Here is a 26199-nt window from a genome sequence, read left to right as displayed (position 1 = left end):
TATATATATATATATATATATATATATATATATATATATTTCTTTTGTTTTCTTGACAATTAAATGGAATATTTTCATTTTTTAATAACTAAATTTATGTATATTAAATGAAATTTACTCTAAAATAGAAATGCATCCTTATTTTATGAAATTACCCAAAGGAGAAGGATGATTTGATCGTCCTAACAAAAAAAAAAAAAGTTTCATATCTAAATTAGTTTAAAATTTAATTTTTTATAACTCATAAGTAAATTTCATATTTCTATATCAATTTGGAGAATGAAATAAAGTAAATAAGATCAAAATACAATATCTAGTTTATATAAAAATTGGGGTGAAGAATTATAAATCATTGGTTGTGGAGTTTAAAGACAGTGGGACAATAATTTGACTTCTCCTATATGTTCATGCATATCAAAGGAAGATGGCTAGAACATTCAATAAGAGAGTGATATTTTATAAGTTGAAGAAAGAAGATCTCACTTTGAAAATCATGAGATGACTTAGGTAGCCCACTTGGCAAATTCAAACCAAATTAGAGTGTACTTTATATATCTAAAAAGTTAACTTTAAAATGAATAGCATGATTGACGGACTTGGATGAAAATCAATTCTCATAAATTGATCAATACAGACCAATTAAAAAAGAACTATAGCTGAAATTGTGGTCATAAGATCGGTGGTCATCATTTCATATGACCTACTTACCATATATTTACTTATTGCATGATCCCTTGTTAGGCCATAGAACCTTATGTATATGTCTTATTTTATTTTTTATCATCTAGTCTAGTATTTCTTGACCAAAGTTGAGCCCTCTCTGTGTTATACTCATAGTTAGGGTCTAATAGAATAATTGATTAATGTATTTATATATTTTTTTATTGAGTATTCATCCCAGGGCGTGTATCTATATATAGGTTCCTCTAGAGTTTTGGATCCTATGTTTATATATTTCTCATTAATTATTTATTATCGTTATATCATGGAATGTCTTGTTTCATCCATAACTTTCAGAATTTCTATGTTATCACACTATGCTCACAAGGGACATAGAGATCATCATTGGGGCTTTAAACTCAGTTTTTCTTTCATTTTTTACCATATTATATTAGCATATGTTTGTCTTATTAATTTTAATTTCTTTACCACGTTACCCTAACCTATATTTTGTCTTGTGTCTTAAACCAATGAATTTTGTGTTATACTTGATAGCTTTCACTTGGAAGAGTGTTTAGGGATTGACTAAAATATAATTGCCATTAGACTACGGTTTTTTTTTTTTTTTTTCCCTAAGAAAGCAAGTTCTTTCTTTTTAACTTTTTTCAAGAATTTTATGAGTAACCACCACGATACTTAAGAATTATATCAACAAACAATATCAACGAATTTCTTTTATTTTTAGTCCACTTCCTATTCTAAAGAAATATAATTTTCCCTCATTAAATTCTAATAAATACATAATTTTATTCACTCAAAATACGTGACTTATTTTCAATTATATCCGCTTTCCCTTTTACATTCTTGATGTAGTAGCTCTTAATACACATTACACGCACAACTCAAAGCTTTATCTTCCTTTGAAAAGTGAATTTTTATAAACTTAAATTCATGTGGCAAATAATGATTGAAAATATAAAAATAGTAAATTAGACATTAAAACGACGACGTTTAAATGCCCTTCATGGCCTAAATGGAATCGGATCCTTTTCCATTGTCTGGTGGAGGGAACTGCTACCCAGAAGTTCGGCGGAAGACGAGGTAGATTTTTCCCAAGAACGTTGTCGGATTCAGTCTGAGGCTATTAACAAAAATGGGGATTGTAAGTCTACTTTCTTTATTTTCATATTTAAGTTCCAAAAATTGGCTCGCTGCAAAATTAATGAAACTCTGAAGCCTGGATTTTACTGTCAAAATCCGTATATGAATTTTGTTTTTCTGCATTTCTTTCTGACGTCCATTTCGGACATTATAGGGTTCTGTTGAACTACCACCACTTTGAAGCATTGCCCTAATCGTAGCTTGAAGGAAATACGAAAAACTGTTGCTATGGGTGGGTCCGATACTTGGAAATTTCAGGGGAATATGTATATAGCATCGGAATTCTTAAAGAGGGCCATTTGTTAGGCTTAAAAGGGGGGAAAATGAAACATATTTAAGTGGGTATTAAGAAATTCATGTTAGAATTCATAAGAACTTTGGGCGATGGGAGAAGGACCTGGAGGACGCTGAATACGATGCAGGAATGTTTTCTTTGATCAGAATTGAAAGGGTCGGATTCATTCTTGAAATGAATAAACTCAACGCAATCTGAGCGATATGGGGGACGAGACATTGTGGAAGGCTTCCAAGAATGAGGTGTTTGTTGTGTAATCCTACTACAAGGTGCGGTCACAGGTGAGATAATTTCTTATCCTGCTGTGGAGGGGCTTTCCTGTTTGATAGACTTTAGGAGACAAATTGAACTCCCACACCATCAAACCTATAAACCAGAGCCCATTTATAGAAGCACAAAGCCATTGGTACTCATTTCCCATTTAATGGCCATTAATTACGAATGTTGTGGAACCTTAAGCCTGACCCTATTGTCAGGCAACCCAATTGCTTCCGCAATAAGAATTCCCCTATAAAAGGAGCACTTAACGATGGATGAAAGGTAGGTGAAGAAATTCTCTTCCAAGCTAATTCAGTGTTTTCACTGCTTTGTCTATAAACAGTCTCCTACTTTGGCATTGGAGCCCCTGCAACCCTCAGGGGCCTTTGGGCTTCATGATATGCTATTTTGCAAGTATCTAAAGAGCCAGTCTGGGTAAAATTGGAGGAATGGTACTGACAGAAAATAGGTCGTCTGTGGGGAATCTGGGGATGTACTAAAAGCTAGAGATGGTTTAGACTCGTGATAACGGATGAATCCAAGAAGACTACCCCATGCTAGAATCATGACAAGAATGGTTGGCTGTGATTGAGTGACTGTGAAGCTAAGAACAGGAGTGAGTGCACCTAACAACAGATGGAAAAGCTCACCAATCAGATTGAGTTGTTAGCCTAGGAAAATACCACCCTTAGAGCGATGTTAAGAGGAATATCAGAAGGACCAGGTGGCTCCACCCTTGATGACTAGTGCTAGCAGAGTACAAGGTAACAAGCGAAGGCCCCACTCACCCAATGAACACTTGTCTGAGGAGATCAATGAGCAACTAGCATCCAGTTTCTTGGGGAAGCTGCCACTCTGGGCCCCTTAGGGAAACTTAAAAGGGGCGAACAAGCATTTGGCTCACGGAAGAACACTATGCACTCCTTGAGTGTGCTATTGAACCAAATATAGTCTAGGTTGTGCGGGGCATCACCTCAAAACCTTCACTAGGGACATCTTGAGGGAGGAAGCTACCTCATAGTTCACCATGCCTTAATTTAACCTGTTTGATGGAATTGACAACCTGTTAGACCACCTTATGCACTACAGGCAAATGATGATTCTAGAATAAGGGAACGATTGACTCTTGTGCAAGATCTTTCCAACAAGCCTTTAGGGATCAACCCTAATTTGGTTACACAAACTTCCCCCCAATGAGGGACTAGGGGTCATGTTTTCTTCCCAATATATGCATTCGACTCGGCAAAAGAAAAGCTTAGATATCTTATTCAAGATGCTAAAAATTTGTAGTGAGTTTGTACAAAGCCAATATGACAGTTTAACTTGGAGACCACTTAAGTAGAAGGATGTAGCGTAGTGGCTACAATAGGAGCTTTCAAGAATGGGCTTCCATCCATGTCTAGCCTCTACCGCTCCCTTACAAACAAAACACTTGCAACCCTGGAAGGACTATTTTCCAAAGTCGGAAGCTATGCTGACTTAGAGGAAGACATGAGGATTTCAACCCTCAAGTCCATTGCCTTGACTATCATTAGAGAGGAGTGGAGGCTCGTTGGGAGAATAGGAAAGGATTAGGAACATAAGGATGGATTAATAAATCAAAGGGCTAGTGCATCAAGGAAATGATCCCAAATGGAAACCAAATGCTAGAACATGCCCAAGATGGAATATAGTACCCTAAATGTTTTCTATGGGAAGATCTTGCAAGAAACCCAATAGATGAAGGAATATGTGAAATTTGCTTCGTTTCCATGGGATGTGAAGTATCGGGACTTGAGTTGGTACTATGAATGCCATGAATAATGAGGGTAATGGATGGACGATTGTAGGAGCCTGAAGAAGCTCATGGAGAAGCTTATAAAGAAGGAGTATCTCTAGGAGTTTAGCAAAAGAAGAAATAACGATACAACCCATCAAAACCCACAACTTGAAGCTTCTAAAGTGATAATAGCCATAGTTTTTGGTGGGCTCATTGCCTAGCTAGAAGGCTTGAGACAAAGTATTCACACCTCGAGGCAATAGACTACCATAAGATAAAAAATCTTTGGCTTAAACCTAAGGATCACCACATGTTTTGATTACACCCTATGCTTCTTTGGAAGCAACCTTGATTGTGTCAAGGTTCCCCATTAGGACCCTCGTCTTCATCATGTTAAGAGTCACCAACTTCGAAGTCCAATTAATCTTGGTTGATCTTGGTAGCTTGATCTTTTTGTTGTACTTACTAGAAAATGATTAGATATATCTCATGAAGGAAGAGCTACCACCCAATTTGTACTAGTTGGTCGGCCTTGATGGGTGCCCTATGAGCCATTGGGCAAGGTAATCCTTCCTATGGAAGTGGGACCAATAACCTTACACACGCAATTCTCAGTCATGAACACACCCTTTCTATATAGCATTACCATGGGGGGACCTTGGATCCACAACATGAAGATCACCTTGTTAACCTACCATTATACTCATGGTTGTTAACTAGTAAAACATTTTATGTCTTGTTTTTCTATTTTTTTGTATTGTGTATTATAAGTTATATATATATATTGGAAGTATGAAGTATAAAGTAATATATAATCACTTTTATGGAAGATAGTAAGATCTAAAGAATTAAATTATATCTTATCATATCATATGAAAAAAGGGAATATTGGTGTTTTGACTAGTTCAAATTAACAAAATATGACTTTAATATAGAAATTCATCACATAATCCATAGAAATAAACTTATTAAATTTTTTAACTATAATTTTTATTTCCAAATTCTAACTAGGCATATGCACTTATTGTGTTGTTGATATGCATATATATATATATATATATATACATCTTTCTTTGTCATCTTCAAAGTTCCAACTTTTTCATGTTTGTCATCATTCCTTCCCCATTGAAAACAAAATAAAAAAAAGCTAATATATTAACTAAAAAAATTTTATTCGCCAATCACCATCATTTTCAATGTCAACATTCAAACCATTCAATATGGTTTGAACGTTGACATTGAAAATGATGGTGATTTCAAACCATTCAAATAAAAATTCTTACAATAGTTACTTGACTTTTAATTTAGCATTTGACAACAAGAATGCAACTTTTCATGTAAGATTAATCTTACCTTTGTCTCTTTTTTTTTTATATTCAATTTTTAATCTTTTAGTACATTTTAAACAATTAGTATTATAAATTCTTTTAAAAAAAATTAATTTGATTTTTCTTAAAAATTCTAGAAAATAGTTAAAAATGTATGTATTGTTGTATTGTTATATCGCATATTGTATATCATATATGCATTGTAAGATACACTTCAAGATATACGATACATGATATGATACAAATCGCAATATGTATTGATTTCCATAAAAAAATGTATCATGTCATTGTATTGTATATTGTAAGTTTTCAACTGCTATGATTATATCATCAAGCTCCCCATGTCGCAAGGAACTTGGGAAATATACGATAACCAAACCACAACATGTATATGCTGCCACATTGCCCTCAAGGTCAGCAAAAGGGTCGATGAAGGAATCCATTTGTACAAATAGTAATTAGTCAGTAACCCTCGGGAAGGAGTCAGGGAATACAGAGTTGTTAGCAGCTGAACTCTTGGAACCATTAGCATTAGAGGGGGAGGGCACAGGAAAGATAGTTATGGTCGACTCTCTCATGTTGGACCATGACAAAGTGCGGATGTGGAATTTGCTCCAAGAAGTCAGCGACATCTTTGCATGGAGCCCCATCTTCCTTCCTAGATCATTTGCTGAAGATATATAGAAGGAAGAAAGGAAAATCAAAAATCAAAATTAGGAAATGATCAGTTGTGATGTATACATCCTTTCCTGCCCCCCACCCTCCACCTACCTCTTCCCCCATATCTGATCTCTTCTTCCATTCTTCCAAGCTTTATGTATCATTCCATACTGTGAATGCAGGTGCTCCATGGCATACTGCCATGTTGTTAGTGGAACTAGGGCTGGAACCCAGTTGGTACACCCTGACCCTTGATCATATGCACTACTGCCCTTAACCATGCCTGCAGATGATTGCTGTGAGAGATAGTACAAGCTCCTAGCATGGTAAGGATCTGTCGATCCAAATATGTTGTCATAACCAATTGCCTTCACTTTGCTATCTCCAAAGCTGCCATTTCCCTGGCCATGGCTGCTTTCATGAGCGATGACTGTGCTTATTGGCATCACAAAGCCAATGTTGCTCCCATAGCCAACCCCTTGGAAGCTCCCACTGCCGCCGCCAGTTGCAGCACTGCCATCAGCGGCTCCACCACCACTGTAGATAACTGAATTGGAACCTGAGCTATGTTTCATTGAAGAAGAGTCCATGCTCATGAGGTTGTGCAGAACATTAGGCTGGAAGAAGTTGCGAGTGTTTCCCAATTGTAGTTGGTGAAGATCTTGAAAGCTGTGTGTGGCATCAGGGTCTTGTTCTTGCTTACACCAAACAGCCCTCTGCTGATGGCCATAAGGGTAGTGCATGCTAAATGGCTGAGCTTGTTGGAATGCAACAGTAGGCACGCCATGGTGATGCGCTCCATAGTTGTTGATTCCATCAGTCAGCTGTGAGCTCATTTCATCGTCTGACCTCTGTCCATCTGTAGTCATTTCAGCCTGCTCAGCATCTTTGAACAACTTCGCAGCTAAAAATCGGCAATGTACTGCTCTCTAGGATGCTATTAACATCATATCTACTCATGTCAAAGTTAGTCACCGCATTCAAATGTTGGAACTTAATGGCAGCAATGTCATAGACCTCTGCTGCTTCCTCCTGGGTGCCTGCAAAAAGAAAAAGGAAAAACAATCCATTACAAAGGTCTTTGTCATTTTAGAAGATGGGGATATTGAATTATAGATATACTCACTGAAAGTTCCCAAGTCAAGATCTTTGTTGCCTGCAACTCTTCCAATCCTTGCCTGCCATCTCCCATGCTGGTGGTGTCTGTAACAATATTGTATTACAAATGAATAGACAAAGCTCTCAATGTCTTGAAATAAGAAAATGTTAAGACATGTGGATGTTAGAATTGAGCATCATAATATGGACAGGGACTGGCCGCACTTCTTTTTCTACATGATGATATAAACCAATAATTCATGGCAACCAAACATTGTAGGACCATGCTTGTTGGTCATTCCAGGTAAACAAAAACTCAGCATACAACTGTGTAAGAGAGACAGCTAGAGTAGGTGTGGCTCTACACAGTAAGGAACTTTGAATTCATAAAGCATTATATATCAAGAGCAAGAATAAATTAAATCACAAAGCTAAACATCACTAGATTAAAATGTTAGAAAGGTTTTCTATCTTGTTATCAACATGGCCAATGAGGTCGGCAACTTAACAAACTGATTAATAAATAAACTCAAAGAGTTGTAGACATGAAGATGGATCTAACAGTCTAATATAATCTGACCCATGTTGATGAACTATCCATAGGGCTTCTTCCTATATTGCCCAATCTCTCAAGCATATCAAATTATCGTCTACCAACTGAAATAGCACTGGAACACCTCAAAATGACAATGATGTGTTTCTTAATTACCTTGATCCACTGGCTAATATATATGTAGATAGATGTGGGGAAAGAAATCATTGTGTGGTTTATGGATCCCTTCAAACTAGGGTCTAAGATTGAAATCTTTGTTTTTAACTTGTCTGCTATTATCTCCAATGTAGATGTTATCAAAACTGCTTCAGAAGAAACTAATATAGGATCAGATGAAAATTATGGTCTTGTACATATTTAGTGGACATTGATTGTATCCACTGAGCCCTTCTGAGAGAAATGCAGAAAGAAAATGAAGTTGGAAGAGAAAAATGTAGATATTGGTTGCATTTTCTTGAAGTATTAATTCACCTGATCACTCCTCTATATATGGATACTCCACGAGAAAACCCGCTACTCTTCCTGAGAGAAGAACAAAAAATTTATGTACTTTATACTAGTTCTTGCATTAACAGTCGTAATCTCTTTTCCTCATCAAATTGTTTAGATGAAGAACTACCTTCGGAGGGATGCAGTGTACTCCTGCCTGGTTGCTAATCTGAAGACGTTTATTCAAAGAAAAACCGAAAAAAAAAAAAATCAACAACATCCCTGAAAATGGGGACACCTCATAGAAGCACTAGAGATTACAGTATGTGCACCTTGCATATTATAATACTTTACAACACTTTCCCTATTACCTTTACATGAAACACTGCATGTAAATGTTGCCTTAATTAGGCGGTCCAATGTATGTCATTCATCAAAATAATGAAAACCCCTGATGGCAAACATCTTCAAAGTTACTGCATTATGAATGATTTGATTCATTTTTAAAAGGGGACAAAGGTGAAGCTTACAGGGAAATTTGTTGTGGTAGTGGTACCCTAATACTTCAGTGCTGCTAAATCATAAGCCCTAGCTGCCTTTTCTTCTTTGTCACAACCACCTATGGGAAAAACAAAGAAAACAAAAGTGGTAGTTAAGAAATCTGAAGAGAAATATAGGTTTGATAAAAGAATGATAAAAGCAAAATGCATAAAAGAACCCTCCTTTTCTACTAACCTAAATAAACTGAGGGAGGTTGAGGAAGGCCCACATCTGAACATAAGAAAGTCAAGGAAGAAACACAAGTTAATACAAAAGAAATCATTGACTTGTATCCAAATGGAAAGCAAATTTTTTATTCTAAAGTGAGTAAATTAAGAAGTATAAGCAGTATGATACCATTCCTTGCCTTCCCTTTCGAGTTTGTCCTCTTCTGCAACTGTTGTCCCATAGATGAGCCTCATATCTGCCCGTCTATCTATGTCTGTAGAGATACATACATATAACCCTAACTCATTGTTAGAGATCACAAACAAAAAGCATCGAAAGGAGACCTTGTTACACCACGATATATGGATCTCCTCTGTCCAAATGTATCCATGGACTTTCTTGGCACTGTTTCAATGGCGCTGGTCTGGCTATCCAGGGGGGTGGCCTTCTTGTTATATGACGAAGAACTCTCTTCTCCACTCCCACCACGACCTGCACTCGCTGTTAGGAGAGGCAAAGGAGAGCTGGACTGCGAGCCGGTGCTCATGGACAGCGATACGTAGGTTCCCAGCGGCTGCACCGACACAGGATTCAGTGTTGGAGGCAGTTTTGCAGATACAAACATATAGTATTAGTATATGTATTGATAGAAGTCAAAGCATGTGGGGGTGTAAGTTTAAAAACCCTAATGTACATGGCGAAGTTAGATTTGCATGCAGCCCCATCAATCAAAGAGAAGCCCACGTCCTTGCATGAAACTTATATGATAATATTATTCAACATATTCATTTTGATCAACTTGATTGTACATATAATTGCCAGTACTTTTGAAGTGGTTGAAGTTTGAGTTTTGCTATATGTTTCTTCCAATAGGGTTTTTCTATGATATTGAAATTTATTTTTTTTTTCCTTTTTTTTGTACCATTTCGAAATTTGACATCCAATTAAAAGTGATTGTGTGAAGAAAATAAGTCTTTCTGATTAAATTATGTATATTTTTATTTGTATTTTTGTTCAACGATTCAAATTAATTTAATCATACACGTCATGAGTTCATATGATACTAAATCATAAATTTCTTATTTATGGAGGTTTTGAAAGAAAAAAAGAGAGAGAGAAAGAAAGAAAGAAAGAAGGCTCGATTGGGATTATGGAAAGAAAGGAAGAGGAGAGGAAAACAAAGAAAAAAGAAAAAATTAGAACTATATAGACTTAAAACTAATTCTTTTTTTCTTTTGAAATTTCATATAAAATCAAATAAGAGAATTTATGTACCTTTTCTTGCGTGGTGTGATCTAGAAAGAAAACTAGAGAAAATTTCAAACCTGTTGTTAAATGACGAAAATCTTTTGTTTGTTGCCTTTATGATCTTCTGGTGAAACTTCTTGGTAGACCTTTCAAAAACAAAAAAGATAGAGGTGCAAGATTGGTTGAGAACCCAAGTTGAGCATGCTCCATTTTGTTTTATTAAAGTGAGCTCCCAATTCATTGAAAAAGTTATTGATTCATAGTTCACTAGTTAGATTTACGATTGAACGAAGTGATGATATCATAAATATATAATTTATATATTATAAAATTTTAAAATAGTTATAAAAAAAATTTATATATGATTTAAAAATCAAAATTTTATTTGAAAATCAAAAAATCAGTTTCAAATCAGAAATTAAAATTAAAATCAAAATTTTAATTGAAATTTAAAACATTTTAGATTTATTTTTAAATCAAAAAATTATTTTAAAATCAAAATTTTATTTAAGATATCAGTAGCACAATATTTTCATAAATTTATTTAAAATCATAATATTTTCATTAATTTTAAAAATCATAAAATTAAAAAATAACAAATGTAAAATAAAATAAACAATAACGAAGATAAACTAATAAAGGAAATAAAAATAAAAATCATAAAGAAAATATGGAAATGGGCTCGAAGTGGGAAAAGAGAAAGGGGAAAGTGAGTAAATCGATCGATCAATCGGTTGACGGTTTCGACGATTTGAGGTCAGTTCAAAGGTTGGTCGTCAAACCAACCCAGATTAGTAACCAATCAATTCAATCCGATTTTTAAAACATTAGTTGATTCTCTTAAAAACACTGAGAAATGTGAAAAGTCCTTTTAGATATAAACTAAAAGAATATTTTAATAGTTTTTAAAATAATGTATTCTATAATATAAAAAAATTATTTATAGAAAAATCATTTCTAAAGAATTGTTTAGGAATCATTTCAACTTATTCTTTACGCTTGTAAAGTGATTTTAAAAAAAAAAAAAATCAACCATCTAATTTTTGTAAGAAAGCATTCTAAACCCACTTCTAAATAGACTCATGGGAAATCATGAGAAAATCATGTGAATTATGATGACATTCACCATATCAATACTAAACCCAACTTATCTTTAGACATGTCCATAAAATTCTGGTTATGTCTTAGAAAACACATGGACGATTTTATGTTGGTTTGTGCTCCTAAAAAGCTTGTGGGGAAGAAAACGAAGAAAAAAATTGTAAAATTTTCTCTTATTTTCTATAGAAAAATCAAAGGAAAAAAAATTAGGGAACAAACTTGTCCCACTTTCCCACCTTTTTTCCAAGAAAAATACGGAGCAAACTGTTTTAGCATTAGCCCCTCCAAACCCAAACCCAAACCCAAACCCAAATACCCCTTAAGATCTTAACATTTTTTTTTTCTTTTTCTTATCACTTATTACGAAGTAAAGATAGCCTTATTCTGCATCCATCTCTCAACAAAGAGAAATATAAATAGAGATAAATTATTTATAGGAAAGGCATACATGTTTATATCATCATACAACCATATACATAGAGAAAAAGAGAAAATTCCATTCTTTGTATCATCATTCTGTTATTCAAAATTACAAAGCCTGGTGTAGTTAATTAAAACTTTTCGAGGATCAACCAATCTGAAGTTCCCAAAATTCATAGCAAAATATTGAGAGCCTGTCAACTCTCAACTGCTATTGATGTTCCTCAGTCAGATCCTTTTACAATTTCCCTGATTCAAGTTAACTAAAGAAATTTTTAAAAACAAAAAAAAAAAAAAAAAAAACTGCCCATCTTCCTTACTAGATCATTTGCCGAAGATATATAGATAAGGAAGAAAGGAAAATCAAAAATCAAAATTAGGAAATGATCAGTTGTGATGTATACATCCTTTTCTGCCCCTCACCCTCCACCCACCTCTTCCCCCATATCTAATCTCTTCTTCCATTCTTCCAAGCTTTATGTATCATTCCATACTGTGAATGTAGGTGTTCCATGGCATACTGCCAAGCTGTTAGTCCTTGGAGCTAGGGTTGGAACTGCAGTTGGAACCCAGTTGTTACACCCTGACCCCTGATCATATGCACTACTGCCCTTCACCATGCCTGCAGATGATTGCTGTGAAAGATAGTACAAGCTCCTAGCATGGTAAGGATCTGTCGATCCAAACATGTTGTCGTAACCAATCGCCTTCACTTCGCTATCTCCAAAGCCACCATTTCCCTGGCCATGGCCGCCTTCATGAGCGATGACGGTGCTTATGGGCATCACAAAGCCAATGTTGTTCCCATAACCTACCCCTTGGAAGCTCCCACTGCCACTGCCGCCAGTTGCAGCGCTGCCATCAGCGGCTCCACCACCGCTATAGATGACTGAATTGGAGCCTGAGCTATGGTCCATTGAAGAAGAGTCCATGCTCATGAGGTTGTGCAGAACATTAGGCTGGAAGAAGTTGTGAGTGTTTCCCAATTGTAGTTGGTGAAGATCTTGAAAGTTGTGTGTGCCATCAGGGTCTTGCTCTTGCTTACACCAAACAGCCCTCTGCTGATGGCCATAAGGGTAGTGCATGCTAAATGGCTGAGCTTGTTGGAATGCAACAGTAGGCCAGCCATGGTGGTGTGCTCCATAGTTGTTGATTCCATCAGTCAGCTGTGAGCTCATCTCATCGTCTGTCCTCTGTCCATCTATAGTCATTTCAGCCTGCTCAGCATCTTTCAACCGCTTTGCAGCTCCACCAATCGGCAAGGTACTGCTCTCTAGAATGCTATTAACATCATATCTACTCATATCAAAGTTGGTCACCGCATTCAATCCTCGAAACTTAATGGCAGCAATGTCATAGGCCTCTGCTGCTTCCTCTTGGGTGCCTGCAAAAAAGAAAAAGGAACAACAATCCATGACAAAGGTCTTTGTCATTTTTGAAGATGGGGATATTGAAGTATAGATATACTCACTGAAAGTTCCCAAGTAAAGATCTTTGTTGCCTGCGACTCTTCCAATCCTTGCCTGCCATCTCCCATGCTGATGGTGTCTGTAACAACATTGCATTACAAAATTACAAATGGTAAGACAAAGCTCTCAATGTCTTGAAAAAATGTTAAGACATGTGGGTGTTAGAATTGAGCATCATAATATGGACAGGGGCTGGCCACACTTCTTTTCTACATGATGATATAAACCAATAATTCATGGCAACAAAACATTGTAGGGCCATGCTCGTTGGTCATTCCAGGTAAACAAAAACTCAGCATACAACTGTGTAAGAGAGACGGCTAGAATAAGTTTGGTCCTACACAGCAAGGAATTAACTTTCAATTCATAAAGCAAAGAATACATTAAATCACACAGCTAAACATCATTAGATTAAAATGTTACAAAGTTTTTCCATCTCATTACCAACATCGCAATGCGATCAGTAACTTAACAAGCCGAGTAATGAATAAACTCAAAAGAGTTGTAGACATGACAATTGATCTAACAGTCTAATATAAATTCACCCAGGTTGATGAACCACCCATAGGGCTTCTTCCTAGATTGTCCAATCTCTCAAGCATATCAAATTATTGTTTACCAACTGAAAGAGTACTGGAACACCTCAAAATGACAATGATGTGTTTCTTAATTACCTTGATCCAGTCCTAGCTCGATCATCTCAATCTAGTCATATATGGGATAGAACCCTAGCTATCAATTACTAGAGGCTAGAGCACTGGCTGATATGTAGATAGATGTGGGGAAAGAAATCATTGTGTAGTTTATGGATTCCTTCAAACTAAGGTTTAAGATTGAAATCATTATTTTTAATGTCTGCTATTATCTCCAATGTAGATGTTATCAAAACTGTCTCAGAAGAAACTAAGAAGGAGCAGTTGAAAACCATGGTCTTGTACAAATTTAGTGAACATTGATAATATCCAATGAGCCTTTTCAGAAAAATGCAGAAAGAAGATCAAGTTGAAAGAGAAAAATGTAGATATTAATTGCATTTTCTCAAAGTATTAATTCACCTGGTCACTCCTCTATATATGGATGCTCCACGAGAAAACCCGCTACTCTTCCTGAAAGAAGAACAAAAATATTATACACTGCATACTAGTTCTTTCATTAACAGTAATCTCTTTTCCTCATCAAATATTTTAGATTAAGTACCTTCGCAGAGATGCTACGTACTCCTGCCTTGTCATGTGCTTCATCTCCTCTATCTCTTTTTCATAGTTGCTAATCTGAAGACATTTATTCAAAGAAAAACCGAAAAAAAGATCAACAACATCCCTGATAATGGGGACACCTTTTAGAAGCACTAGAGATTACAGTATGTGCACCTTGCATATTATAATACTTTACAACACTTTCCCTATTACCTTTACATGAAACACTTGCATGTCAATGCCACCTTAATTAGGTTGTCCAATGTATTTCATTCATCAAAATAATGAAAACCCCTAATGGCAAAGTTGCTGCATTATGAATGATTTTATTCATTTTTGAAAGGGGACAAAGGTGAAGCTTACAGGGAAATTTGTTGTGGTGGTGGTACCCCAATACTTCAGTGCTGCTAAATCGTAAGCCCTAGCTGCCTTTTCTTCTTTGTCATAACCACCTATGGGAAAAACAAAAACAAAAACAAAGAAAACAACAGTGGTAGTTAAGAAATCTGAACGGAAATATAGGTTTGATAAAAGAATAAAAAGAGAAAACAAATTGGAAAGGCATAAAGGAACCAACCCTCCTTTTCTACTAACCTAAATAAACTGTGAGGGTGGTTGAGGAAGGCCCACATCAGAACATAAGAAAATCAAGGAAGAAACACGAGTTAATACAAAAGAAATCATTGATTTGTATCCAAATGGAAAGCAAAATTTTAATTCTGAAGTGATTAAATTAAGAAGTATAAGCAGTATGATACCATACCTTGCCTTCCCTTTCGAGTTTGTCCTTCTCTTCTGCAACTGTTGTCCCATAGATGAGCCTCATATCTACCCGTCCATCTATGCCTGTAGAGATACATATACATACATATAACTCGAAATCATTGTTAGAGATCACAAACCAAAACAAAGGAAATATATGGAAAGGAAGTGGAAATGGGGTATTGAAAAGAGACCTTGTTACACCACGGTATATGGATGTCCTCTGTCCAAATGTATCAATGGACTTCCTTGGCACCGTTTCAATGGCACCGGTCTGGCTATCGAGGGGGGTGGCCTTCTTGTTATCTGATGAAGAACTCTCTCCTCCACTCCCACCACCACCACCTGCACTCGCTGTTAGGAGAGGCAAAGGAGAGCTGGACTGCGAGCCGGTGCTCATGGACAACGATAAGGTCTGTGCATTGGGTAGGTTCCCAGCGGCGGCTCCACCGACAGGCCCAGTATCAGTACTCTTGTTGTTATCCTGATGGGTGGGTGCAGGTTGGTTCCGCAGCCATGTCTTGATCATGGATAAACCAATGGAACTATTGTTGACGGTAGTGCTTCCACCGCCGCCACCGCGGGGAGTGGGGGTGTCTACCGGCTCAGATGGAAGCTGCAGTGAGCAGTTGGGGAACATGTAGTCTGCAGAGCTATCATAAGCTGCTGCTGCAATGGAGTTACACCCTTGAAGTTTCTGCTCATGATCAGCAAAAGAGCGGCAGCCCAGGAAATTTTCAAGTTTGGGTTCTTGGTTTTCGAGGTTATGATGACTACTGCATGAACTACCCATGAGCATGGAGAGCTCAGAAGTGGTGGTTTTGTAGTTAGTATCTGAATTCATGCCCAAACCCTTCATGTTCCAATCTGCAAAAAAGGAAGAACAAAAAGGGGAAAAAAAAAAAGGAAAGAGAATCACAAGATATTATTCCATTTCTTTCGGTAGGGTTTTGGTTAACCTGAAAGTACTTTTAGATGTGGGAAAAGCCGGCTCTGAGACTAACCTTGGGGCTGATTATTCCTGTTGAATGCTTCAAGTATCCCAAAAGGGGGAGGGAGGTTGAGAGAGGGAGCAGTGGAATCTGAAGTGAGATCAAAACACTCACCTGACACATCAGTCCCAGAGATTTCATCAGAGTTGAAACCAAGTCTAGAGACACTGTTCTGTGAGTGATTTTCAGGCTGTGGTGGAAGTTCTCGAGGGGACAAAGAGAAACCCAACCAGTTGTTCATGGAAGCCATTATTGTAAGCAAAAAACCAAAGTGTTAGACTGCAGTCAAGATTGAGAAAAACAGAAAAAGAAGAAGAAGAGGCAGAAGAAGCGGAAAAGAAGAATCATTCATGCATGAAGTTGAGAAGAGAGGAGACCATCAGAGAAGGAAGAAGAGGAAAGGTCAAGGGAAAAAAACGGAGAGAAATCATTTCTTCCAAAGCAAAATGAAGATTTATATAACCTCTCCCTCTCTCTCATATGAATCATCAACTGGGCACTCCTCAAATTTAAGGGCAGTTGGATCTCCAACCCCAAATTCTTCCATCATTAAGGTGCCCAAATCACAATCCTAAAGGAAAAATCTCAGTAGCACTGCCTAGAAAAAAAAGTATAATAATAATAATAACAACAAAGAGAAGTGCACGAGGAGCAATAAGACTTTGAATCTAGGCGATTGTACTATTGTAGATAGTTTTATTTTTTATAAGCTTTTTTTATTTCATCCAAAAATAGAGATAGTTTCATTTTTTAAAAGCTTTTTTGATTTCATCCAAAAAATAGAGAAGGGGGAGGGGTGTGCTGGGCAGGGGGGGGAGAGGGAACTGGAGCTTATCTTCATGGTCACTGATAGTTAAATTATATATTTTTATGAGGCTGCGAGGGTTAACACATGGGTCATAGCCTATGAGCATGTGGTTTCGTAAACCTAAAACAAACTCTATGTATTCCCCCTTTGGACTTCAAAGATTTCCTTGATTCTACTTTGAGTTCAAATTGGCTTTTACACTTATTAAAAACATATAGTATAAAAATACTTTATTCATAGGGTTGGACTATGCTCCTGCTAAGCAGCTTTTTGGTACCATACCCTCTTTATGTCTTGGTTAGATTTTTCATATATACCCTCATTAATCTTTTTTTTATTCAAATTATATTTGTCTGTAACTTTTCAATATCTAAGATTCAATTTTCATACCTAATTTAATTTTTCACATTTAGATCATATTTTTTATAACTTTTGGACATCATAATATCTAGGTTAATTAGAATTTTCATGCTCTTATTTGAATCATAATTTTGGTTTCATACCCTTATCTATTTGGAATGATATTTTTTACAGTCGAAATTTTTTCGTAATGTAATTCGTTATATTTTAAAATTTTCATACAAGTTGTATAATATTTTATTTGCTTGTGTGTGAAACTATTTGGTGTAGAACACCTGTAGAAGATGATATCTGACAAGGTGTGACAAAAAACCCACACGCAGCCCCCTCTCCACACCCATTTATTCATACCCATTTGGACACAAGTCATTTCATGTCAGTAATCTGCTCCTACCACTCCCCTAACCAACCCCTTTTCATTGGCATCTCTCTCTCTATAAACCCCTCAGCCTGGGGTCTGCCCTTTGAACACCCATAACTTTGTCACATTCCATCCATCCATGATCACCATTATTTTACTATTATCCCTTAGTCCTAATCATCAAACTGCTCCCCCGCTGCAAACGGGAGTCTCTCTCCCTCTCTCTCTCTCTCTCTCTCCAAACACCTTTTCTTTAGCCCCCTCTCTCCCTCACTGCAGTACTGTACACATAACAATAATTCATGCATGACTGACACTTTTATTCATTATTTTTCTCAACAATGCAAAGTGAGAATCCTTCACTCACACACTAATAACACTTCCAAATAAAAAGGTGAAAAAAATATGGAGATGGGTTTGCTCCTTGCACCCCTATATGAAGACACTAACCCTTGTCTTCCGGGTTTAAGGGTTTATTTCATTCTCAATATATTAAGGGACAGATTGGAAGAAAATCTAATGATCTCACATCTCTCTCTTTCTCTCTCCCCCAAGGATCCAAATGGAATTATTCATGCATAACAACCAAAAAAGCTTTTGTCAATGTGAGGTTTTTCCCTTGTTTAATGGCTCTACACTATTGTTTGTCATGGACTCATTCATGGGGTTGAATATTTTATGGAGAAAGTTGGTCTCGAGGGGTGCAAAACCTCACTGTAAGTTTGACCGTCAAGAAAGGAATCAAACATGGTAAAACACATGGCTATAGCTTCACTGGTTTTCTTTATCTATATCTATATTTATATATATACTATTATTATTATTAAAAGCCTGCTCCACTGTAAAAATAAATGCTCTCGGTAATCTAATCATAATCATGCCCTTGCTTAGCCCTCTCTTCTCTTCTTTAGAGAGAGAGAGAGAGATCTTAGAGTTTTAAAGGTGTGTTGGGTGGGTTATGACTTTTGACCATAGCAACCATTTTCTAGGGTTCTTCACAAATTACTCTACCCACCTAATAGTACTAAATATTATATGTGGGGATGTCTCATAGATGATGCATGTATGGCTTTTGTTAAAAATAAAAAAAATTTACTGCCTTGCAGCAGCACTTATTGTGAGGCCCTGTGGCTTCTGCGCATGCCCACCTCAACCATAGAAGACATATAAAATTAATATATAGATATTAATATTAAAGTAGTTTTCAAAACTTGGTCACTGCATGGATGCCACTCTGTTCATGGGCATGATTGCCATGTGTTCATCACATTTTTTTCTTCTTAATTCCACATCTTCATAACATGGTAAGAGAGTCATCTTTTGATTTCATATTTAAGAGCTGTATTTAATTATAAATCATTAATTAAAAATAAGGTTAATTAATTCACTTAAACAAAATCTGTTTCCTTTTGGTTCACTAATACTTGCATAAATCAATAAATCAGATTGAGAAGTGCGGAGCCCTCATCCTTAAAATGGTTGTAAGATTATTAGGGTTCTAAATGTCACTAATCCACTCACAATTTAATATAATGATAATAGGGTTTTATTCAATATTTGTATTAATCAGTTTGATACTATTCATAATGATGATATATAAGCTTTTGAATTAAATCGATAGTTTTGATAGATATAAGATGCTACACATTATACTCATGGAGCGAGGCATATGGAGAGCTCATCTAATACATAGAGTAGTCTGTAAATTCTATTGGTAGTCTGTGATGAAACTATTGGCTCGTGAACCAGGGGAGAGTGATATGCATGCATGGAGCCCATGCAGTGCACTATTAGCCCATGCATTATGATTACCAAATAATGTAGGGCATTGAGTCCACATTCTTGTAACTCTAGGGGTCCACCACCATGATGGGAGCTCTGAGCTACCAAAGGAGATCAGAGTATTTCTCAGGGCCTAATACTATATATATATATATATATATATATGACAATATATATGGTCTTAGTTGTACTTATAATTTTCCTCACCTGCATGCACAGCGTATTCATGCTGTCAAATTTGGCAGCTGATATGTGTTATAATTCAAGCCCATATGCATATGCAGATCATTGAACAGTGAACAGTGAACAAGGAACAAGTAATTTATAATATTTATCTCAACTGCCAAGTATTACTCTCAAAGAAACAATGGGCCTTTCTATTCATTCCATGTCCGTGGAATTGCTTAATTTATGGAAAATGGTTGAAAGTTTTGAGCAAAAGGATTGGTGGGGGAGGACTGTTTTTACCTTTGATTCTAAAGAAAATGTGGGAAAAGATAGGAAAATGGACATTGAAGAATTACAAGAGTCATATATAACTGATATTAATGGACAATGTTAATCTGATCAACAAAGATATTGAATAGAAGAAAGGTAGCAAATGGGTCTTTTTTTTTTTTTTTTTGGTGAATTCCTTCATGAAAATGGCCTCCATGAGTCCATCTTCCTTGTTGGTGCAGTGCCCAATATTGTGTGTGGATATTTTTAGCTACATTGAATAGTAGGAATCAAACACTCGATTCATGACTTGTCTTGTGAATTTCAAAAGACAAGCTTTTGCTTTGGTTTAATATTACGTCATTATTTTTTAGAGTAGCTTTTTATCCATTCACTTCGATTAGAAGTTGAAGGTAAAGTCAAAGTTTCAATTTTTGGAGAAATATATTGATATCATAAAAATTTTATCAAATAAAAAAATAACAATATTATTTTTCATATTAAACACTAAGTTTTTTAACAAAATTATCATACATGCATATAAGGTTTTAAAAAAGAAAAGTTTTTGACATCTGGAAAATTGATTCAAATAGGATCATTACAAAGTTGTTTGTTTTCTATTCTCCAAAATAAATAAATAAAAAACAAAAAAATATGTTTGATAATCAAAAAACTGTTTTTTTTTTTTTTTTTTTTTGTTCTTAAACACTAAAAATAGGGTGTTTTAAGATGATATGATTTTTTAGTTATTTTCAATTGTTTTCAATTTTTTTAGAGGTTGTTTTAAAAAATAATTATACAAACATATAAAGTGATTAAAAATGGAGCACTAGACATAAAAATTATTTTTAAAATATATTTAAAAATATTTTGGGTTTTCAAATCGACTTTTATTCTACAAAGCATCATCGAATGATTTTTTAAAAAGTTACCAAACTAGAAGTATATTACCCTTTGTTTCAAACATAGGAGGTTTCATCTTTGACTATTACCTTTTTTTTTCCTAATTCATAAAAAACATTTTTAAAATATATTTAAAAATATGTTAAAAACATTTCAAATTTTCAAACAAATTTTTATTTTACAAAATATCATAAAACTATTTTCAAAAACTATTTTTCAAAACTATTCTCGAAAATAATTGTCAAACAAGACCTATATTATATTTTTTTTCAAACATAGGAGGTTTTATCTTTCACTATTACCATTTTTTTCCTAATTCATACTTATTCACATTTAATTCATAATTTTCATATCTTTATTAATATTTTAAACTTTAGCCACATTTTTTTTACTTTTAATCTTAAAATTTTCCTCTATCTCCAAAACCCACTTTAATTTTCCATTTTTTTTTTAGCCCAAGATTTCAATTTTTAAGTAATTCATTATTAAATAAATTAGAAACACAAATAGTATACATAGGGCTTTGGTAGGGTCGATAGAGTGGACAGGAAACCGGATAACAAGCAAGATGAAATGCCGAAATGAAGGGAGGTTCATGAAATGTGACCGCCACGTGGCAGTTGGTCGGTCCATTTATTTAAGAGCTTAGTGGCCAACAGGTGTGCCTTGGGGAGACCAACACTGCACTCACTGCTCTAGGGAGAGTAAAAACCAAGCTTAATAATATGTAATATTTTAATTGTTTTATTTTTATAAAAAATATTTTAATTTAATTTTTAAATATTTTATTTTTATTTGTCTTAACTTTTGTTTCTTTTGCTTCTTTTACGATAATGACATTTTCCTATCTCTAATCTGATATTATTAAAAAACATACATTATTTAATACCATTTGATCATAAAATTATAATTGATCAAATTAAAATAAAGTTGCTACCAATAATATTGAGATATGACATATAATATGGCTATAATTTTAAAATAATATATAAAATATAAAATATATTATAATTCAAATTATATCAATTATTATTATTTGAAAAAACAAAATTATGTAATGTTATAATCAAGATCGAGCAATAAAAAGAACTAATTAACATACTTGTCTAGAAATAAACCTACTTATGCAAAAACCCAAAAATGTTTCAAAATGGGGAATATTATAAAGATGTGTGTATCAAAAGAAAATTGAGAAATAGCAATTTGGAAACCCTAGTCAAGATACCTTTGCCATGAAGATACTAGCCAACATGGATGGAAGAAAGTTGGTGAATGCTGTCTAGTTTGTGTGTACCAAAAGAAAGTAGCAATCACATTACTAAATGAGCAAGAGGGGTAGTCAAGGTCAAATGGGTGCCTACACCAACCATATTAAGTGGATCTACCACTCTAACATGGGATTTAGTTGAATGCTAGCTAGGTGATTGGATCATTGAAAAAGGATTTGATGACTTTTAATTATATTATATGCAATAATAATTTCAACCAAGTAAGGGCCATGATTGATTGATCCTTGTATCAAGTTCAAGCCTAATATGAATCCATAAGCTCTCAACCATCACCCAAAGTAATAATAAATGATGAAATTTTTTTAATATTAAATCATATAATTAGGTTTTGTCAAAGTTTGGTACTCTCCCAATTAGTTTGGAATATATAATGTAAGGGTATGATCAAATATGCATTTTAGAAAATAGTTATATTAAAAAAGGAAAACTAACTCAAAAATTAATAAATTATAAAAAGTAAGCTAGAAAGGTCCAAACCTTTGAAGAAACAAATACATTAGGAATTGTTAAGCTTAGATCAATTGTATTTTAGAGTGATTCCAAAATGGTTAGAAATAGTTTTAAAATTTTGGATTAGTCAAAGCCACGTATACATACGGACAAAAAATTAAGAAAACATGATATTTTATTCGATGATAAATATGATCCCTATGTTAATAAAGTGCATCAACACTCAATAATACACTAATCAAAGGAAAAAGAAATAGTATATATAATGATAAAACTCTAAAATATCTCTTAATTATGATTACGCTCTCTTAAGAATAAAGCCATAAAATATAAAAAGACTATATATATATGATAAGGACAAATTCATCATTCATCATATTAAAAAAGAAAAAAAAAACCTCTCGAAAGGGTGCTACCTCCTTCAACCTCACGAACTAATTGGACAACTCGATCCTCGCAAGCTCAATAGAGAACTTGACCCCAGCATTCCACGAGAAACACAACAAAATCGATTCAGATTTCACAATTCAACATTGTTTAATATTTTTCTTCTAAAAATTCTTGACCATGTTTAAAAAATTAATTTAAAAATCTAAATAATCACTTAAATCATCCTTGGACTAATGCTTACTATATCATTAGTGACAGGATTAACAATAAATGTGAAAAATTATTCTTATATTATCACCTCATTCTACCTCACAAACTTTCTCTTTGAGCTTAAGGGTCACAACATTGCCAATTTAAGGGCCTCAAATATTTAAATCAATTCTTATCCCTTTTTAATATAAATAAATAAATAAAACCAGGATGTGCAAACAATTTCTCATATTTGTCTTATCCTGCCCTACCCTACCTTTATTTAACTTTTTTAATATTTAAAAAAACATTTTTAAAATAAAAATTAAATTAAATTGTTTTTATTTAATTTTTATATATAATTTCGGCAAGACGGAATGTAATAAGGTAACACCCAAACATGTCTTGAACTCAACTTTAATTTTAAAAAATAAATTCCCAAACTCACTTATAACTCATTTAAGTTTTTCTCAAATCTATCCCAAAAGGGCAAGCTAGTAACCAAAAAACTCACTCCATTATCATTCTTCTTTGAGCTTGCATGTGAAATTAATAAATAAAAAAAGCTAAACAAAACTTTAATATCATCTTAAGTTATCAAGTGATCTAAAAGCTTAATTATTAGATAACATATAGATAAAAAATTATTTATATTTAAACATTAACTATTATTTTATAAAAATATTTCTAATAGGAGTAATCTTAGCGAAAGCCCTACAAAACAAATATATATAATTTTTGAGAATCATTTTCAAACATTAATTTAATAAGATTTTATTTAAAAGTAATTTTAGGAAGTTTTTTTAATCTCTAATACTTAAAAATTTTGATAATTTTAAATATTAAAAATGTTTCTTAAAATTACTATAAAATGTAATCTAAATAAAATAAGGGTTGAATAACTCATCTTTAACTTTTTGGAAAAAAAAAAAAAAAAGACTTATTTTGCCACCACGAGTTCTCTTACATCGAGAAATAGATATAAATTGTATGCATAAAACCTTTCACTAATATAGAAAACACCAAGTAGTTGGTTTTATTGTTTTTGAATTTTGTTTTCACCTTGACAACAAACCAATTAAATAAGACTTATTGCTTTCACATATTATACTTAAAAAAAAAAAAAGACATGTTTCCATTATTTCCGTATTCAAAAACAATTTTTAACATTCATTTTTCCCCCTACCTTTTTTTTTTTCCTAATTCAAAATGGATGTCAATTGACTCGTGACACTTTTTTCAATAAACAAAAACTTCATATTTAACAAAGGTGTTGCACTAAGCTAATTATGATTTTACAAACAATTTAATAATATATAGAAGTAAAGACAATATTAATTTCACAATATTTCTTTAATTTATGATAAAGGTATTTCACATTTAATTAAAAATAAAAACTTTCAAAATCATGCATTCATCTTTTAACTTCTCACCCTTGTGGTGTTTATTTTTTGGTCAAATAAAAAAAATTAAATACTCAATTAAAAATAACTTATTGATATCAATAAATATAATTAAAAAATAAATAAATAAATAAACACCACCTAAATCTACATACTTACCAACAAAATATTATTTTATTTTCCAATAAACAAGAAACCTCAAACTCAATGGGGGTCCATCATGAACATCACATACCACATATAAAAACTAGTATATATATATATATATATATATATATATAAAACAAAGTAGGGATATGCATGCAAAGAGAGGATGAGAAGAATAAAAAGAGGAAGGTGGAGGAGGAGTCATATGAAGCACAAGAAAAGAGGCCAAATATTCAAAGGGAGAGAGAGAGAGAGAGAGAGAGGAGGGGAGAGAAGAAGGCAGTGGGAACTGGGATTGCCTTGGAGAAATCAGCGGAGCACCCGTGCCTCCTTGGAATGAATTCCAATATTTCATTTTCATCATTCACACAGAATCACACCTCTCTCTCTCTCCCCCCCCCCCCCTTCTCTCTCCTTCTATACGTATTTCATCATTATCCACGCAAGCCCCCCTCCCCCTCCCTCTCCGCTCTGATTTCCAAGAAAGGTTGCCTTATTTTATTACATACTACAACAAAATGAAGATGGGTCCAATCCCAATCCATGCCTTCTCTTCCTCTCTGTATATATCCCGTTTTTGTTCTTATTGTAATTACGTTTGTGACTTTTAGTTCATCTACATTAGAAAATAATTAGTAGTTAATTAAAATGGATTTTGGGTTTAGCTTTTGCTCTATTTTTATTCATGTTGAATGCTACCGTCCAATTTAATTTTAGACATAAAAAATACAAATGAGCATACACAAGAATTGACAACAAGTACAAAAATTATGACAAAAAAAGTTATTGGCATATGAAAAATTAAAAATATGACTACTAAGTACGAATAACGATACTATGGGATATAAAAAAATTGATTACGTACCAATAATACGAGGGTGCAAAACTTTGTTTCATAGCTTTTCAGATTCTTGGAATTAGAAAATTTTAAAAATTTAGCAACATACTATTGATTTTTATATCTATTTGTTAATAATATTATTTATTTTCTTGTCTAACAGTCGAATTCAATACAATAGTTTCAAATGGGATAATGTCGGAATTACGAAAAAAAAATTTGTGATATGTCAAGGAAAAATTTGAATTCAAAAATTGTATTAATGCTTTAAGAAATACAAATCTAAGTTTTTATAATGCATCGATAAGAAATCATTTTAGATTTCATTTATTATTATGTTTGGATTAAAAATAAGAATAAAAATTAACTTATTGTTGTAAGGATTTTAATTTTTCCTTGCGTGTAATATTAATATAATTCACGCTCATTTACCGGTATTAATTAATGTGAAAAATCGCAAAATATATTAGTGTATGAGTAGTTTGAAACCTGCAAGGGAGAGAGGGAGAGAGAGAGATTAAAAAATGCACGGGAGATGGGTGAGTGTGAGTGTGTCCAAATATGTGAAATGGAATCCTCCCCACAAGCTAACAAGGCGGCCCTTGGAATGCTCATCTCCTTCTCTCCCTATCTCTCTCTTTTAGTCTTTTCCTTTAGTAGATTTTAAGCCCCAATGCCAAGGCCAAGAGTGTTTGGGATTCAAACTTTTTCTTTTGACTTGGACTACCCCACCGCCACCCTTCA

General features: G+C 34.1%; 1 protein-coding gene and 1 pseudogene across 1 annotated transcript; both read right to left on the bottom strand.

The window, feature by feature from the left end:
* Nucleotides 1–6268: 6268 nt before the first annotated feature.
* On the bottom strand, nucleotides 6269–9534 carry LOC100246172 (AP2-like ethylene-responsive transcription factor BBM; annotated as a pseudogene).
* Nucleotides 9535–12125: 2591 nt separating this feature from the next.
* Nucleotides 12126–16443, bottom strand: LOC100241060 (AP2-like ethylene-responsive transcription factor BBM). Its single transcript, XM_019219348.2, has 8 exons — nucleotides 16110–16443; nucleotides 15300–15972; nucleotides 15107–15189; nucleotides 14707–14795; nucleotides 14345–14418; nucleotides 14203–14253; nucleotides 13150–13226; nucleotides 12126–13062 (listed from the first exon to the last, which is right to left on the bottom strand). The coding sequence occupies exons 1-8, from the start codon at nucleotides 16345–16347 to the stop codon at nucleotides 12155–12157; spliced, it is 2193 nt and encodes a 730-aa protein (XP_019074893.1). The 5' UTR covers nucleotides 16348–16443; the 3' UTR covers nucleotides 12126–12154.
* Between the last annotated feature and the right edge of the window lie 9756 nt (nucleotides 16444–26199).

This window comes from Vitis vinifera, chromosome 4 (genome assembly GCF_030704535.1).
Source record: "Vitis vinifera cultivar Pinot Noir 40024 chromosome 4, ASM3070453v1".
Classification (NCBI taxonomy): Eukaryota; Viridiplantae; Streptophyta; class Magnoliopsida; order Vitales; family Vitaceae; genus Vitis; species Vitis vinifera.
The sequence above is the reverse complement of the archived record's forward strand: the minus strand, read 5'-3'. Positions and strand labels throughout refer to the sequence as shown.